This window comes from Suricata suricatta, unplaced genomic scaffold (genome assembly GCF_006229205.1).
Source record: "Suricata suricatta isolate VVHF042 unplaced genomic scaffold, meerkat_22Aug2017_6uvM2_HiC HiC_scaffold_3549, whole genome shotgun sequence".
Classification (NCBI taxonomy): Eukaryota; Metazoa; Chordata; class Mammalia; order Carnivora; family Herpestidae; genus Suricata; species Suricata suricatta.
This window is the reverse complement of record NW_021882091.1, coordinates 1-1499: the sequence shown is the minus strand read 5'-3', so window position 1 is coordinate 1499 and position 1499 is coordinate 1. Positions and strand designations below refer to the sequence as shown.

General features: G+C 60.2%; 1 protein-coding gene across 1 annotated transcript; it reads right to left on the bottom strand.

The window, feature by feature from the left end:
• Positions 1 to 608: 608 nt before the first annotated feature.
• Positions 609 to 1449, bottom strand: LOC115285041 (complement C3-like; the record flags this gene model as incomplete). Its single annotated transcript, XM_029931452.1, has 3 exons — positions 609 to 848; positions 1010 to 1081; positions 1320 to 1449. Coding segments are annotated over 3 exons (442 nt in total), but the record flags the coding sequence as incomplete, so codon positions are not given.
• Positions 1450 to 1499: the final 50 nt, after the last annotated feature.

Genomic DNA, 1499 nt, shown 5'->3' with positions numbered 1-1499 from the left:
GGGGCGGGGGGCACTCTGGTTCTGCTTTCAATGGGCTTCTTGTAAGAGAAATTTCTCTTGGTTAAGATTTATTTGGCCTGAGAAGTAAAGTTTCAAGTGTATATACTTATCCAGAATTGAATGACTGACTGACTGACTGACTGAATGAATGAATGAATGAATGAATACAAACCAACAGATGTTGTTAGGTAATGAGTCAGGCACCTCTTTGGAAAGCAACACAAATGAGTTTTCTTTGGTAAAGGTGAGCTAAAAACTCAGTTCAGACAGAAGATTCCTCCTCCTTTAGACAGACCCTCCTCCCCCCTCAGAGGCATCCTTCCCCCAAGCGGGCCCTTTCCCCCATCACTTAGGTCCATCTCCCCCAGACAAGTCCTGCCCTTCAGACCAGACCCTCTCACATCAGAGTGGTCTCCCTCGGACCACGTCTCCTCCCCCTGACAGGGCCCGCCCCATTCAGACCAGACCTCCCCCTCTAACCAAGCCTCCCCACTCTGGCTGGCCTGCTCCCTCAAACCAGGCCTGCCCCCCCTCACGGAGCCTCCCTACTCTGGTCTATCCTTACTCTGGCCAGCCTCCCAGCTCAGGCCAGGCCCTCCCCCGCTGACCAAGCCTCCCGCCTCTGGCGGCCCAGGGGCAGGTGCACTCACTCCGGGCCAGCCCCAGGTGAACGTTGCGGGAGTGGTTGAGCCTCAGCTGGGTGATGTACTGGCAACATTCCAGGAAGGCCTTCACGCACGACGCCTCGTGCTGGATGTACCGGGCCCTGCGCTCGCACGAGAACTTCATGGGGTTTTCCCGCATGCCGTGTTCACAGCACTTGCGCACCTGCTTCGGATACTGTCCCACTGTGTGGACACGACACGTCAGGCTCTCAGCCGGGGCTTCCAAAAAGGAGGGGCTCGGGGCAGACCACCGGTAGGACGTCCCCACGCCGGGCCCTGCCCTCCTCCCTCCTGGGCTGGGCCCCGGATGGGCAGGGTTCGGGGGGAAGGGCGGGGCCCCCCACCTTTGTCCATCCTCTTCTCCATGAGCATCACGGAGCGGCGGCGCCGGGTAGCTGCTTTGGGGCACTCCAGCTCTGAGGGGAGGGGACAAGATGGAGTAAGCCCTGACTCGGGTCCCCGATGTACTCCTCTCAGGAGCCCTGAGGGAGGAGTGTTGGCGCTCCCATTTGACAGCTGAGGAAACTGAGGCTCAGAAAGCAGCCATTCGCTAGAAGGTGTCTGGGCAGGACTCGGAGCAAGGGCCTCCGACCTCAGAACAGGGCCCTCCACCTGCTCAGCACGTGGTGGAGGCCCCTCCCGCCCGGCCCTCACCTGTCCGATCCGGGGTCTGCAAGTCTTTGTTGGTCTTGAAGGCCAGCCCCGCGTCTGTGAAGACGCCGGCATAGTCCTTCCCGCTGCCGGGAGTGCAGCCGATGTCTGCCTTCTCCACCACGTCCCAGATCTGCAGGTGGGCAGGGGTCATGGGAGGGCCTGCAACCCCAGGTCTACATG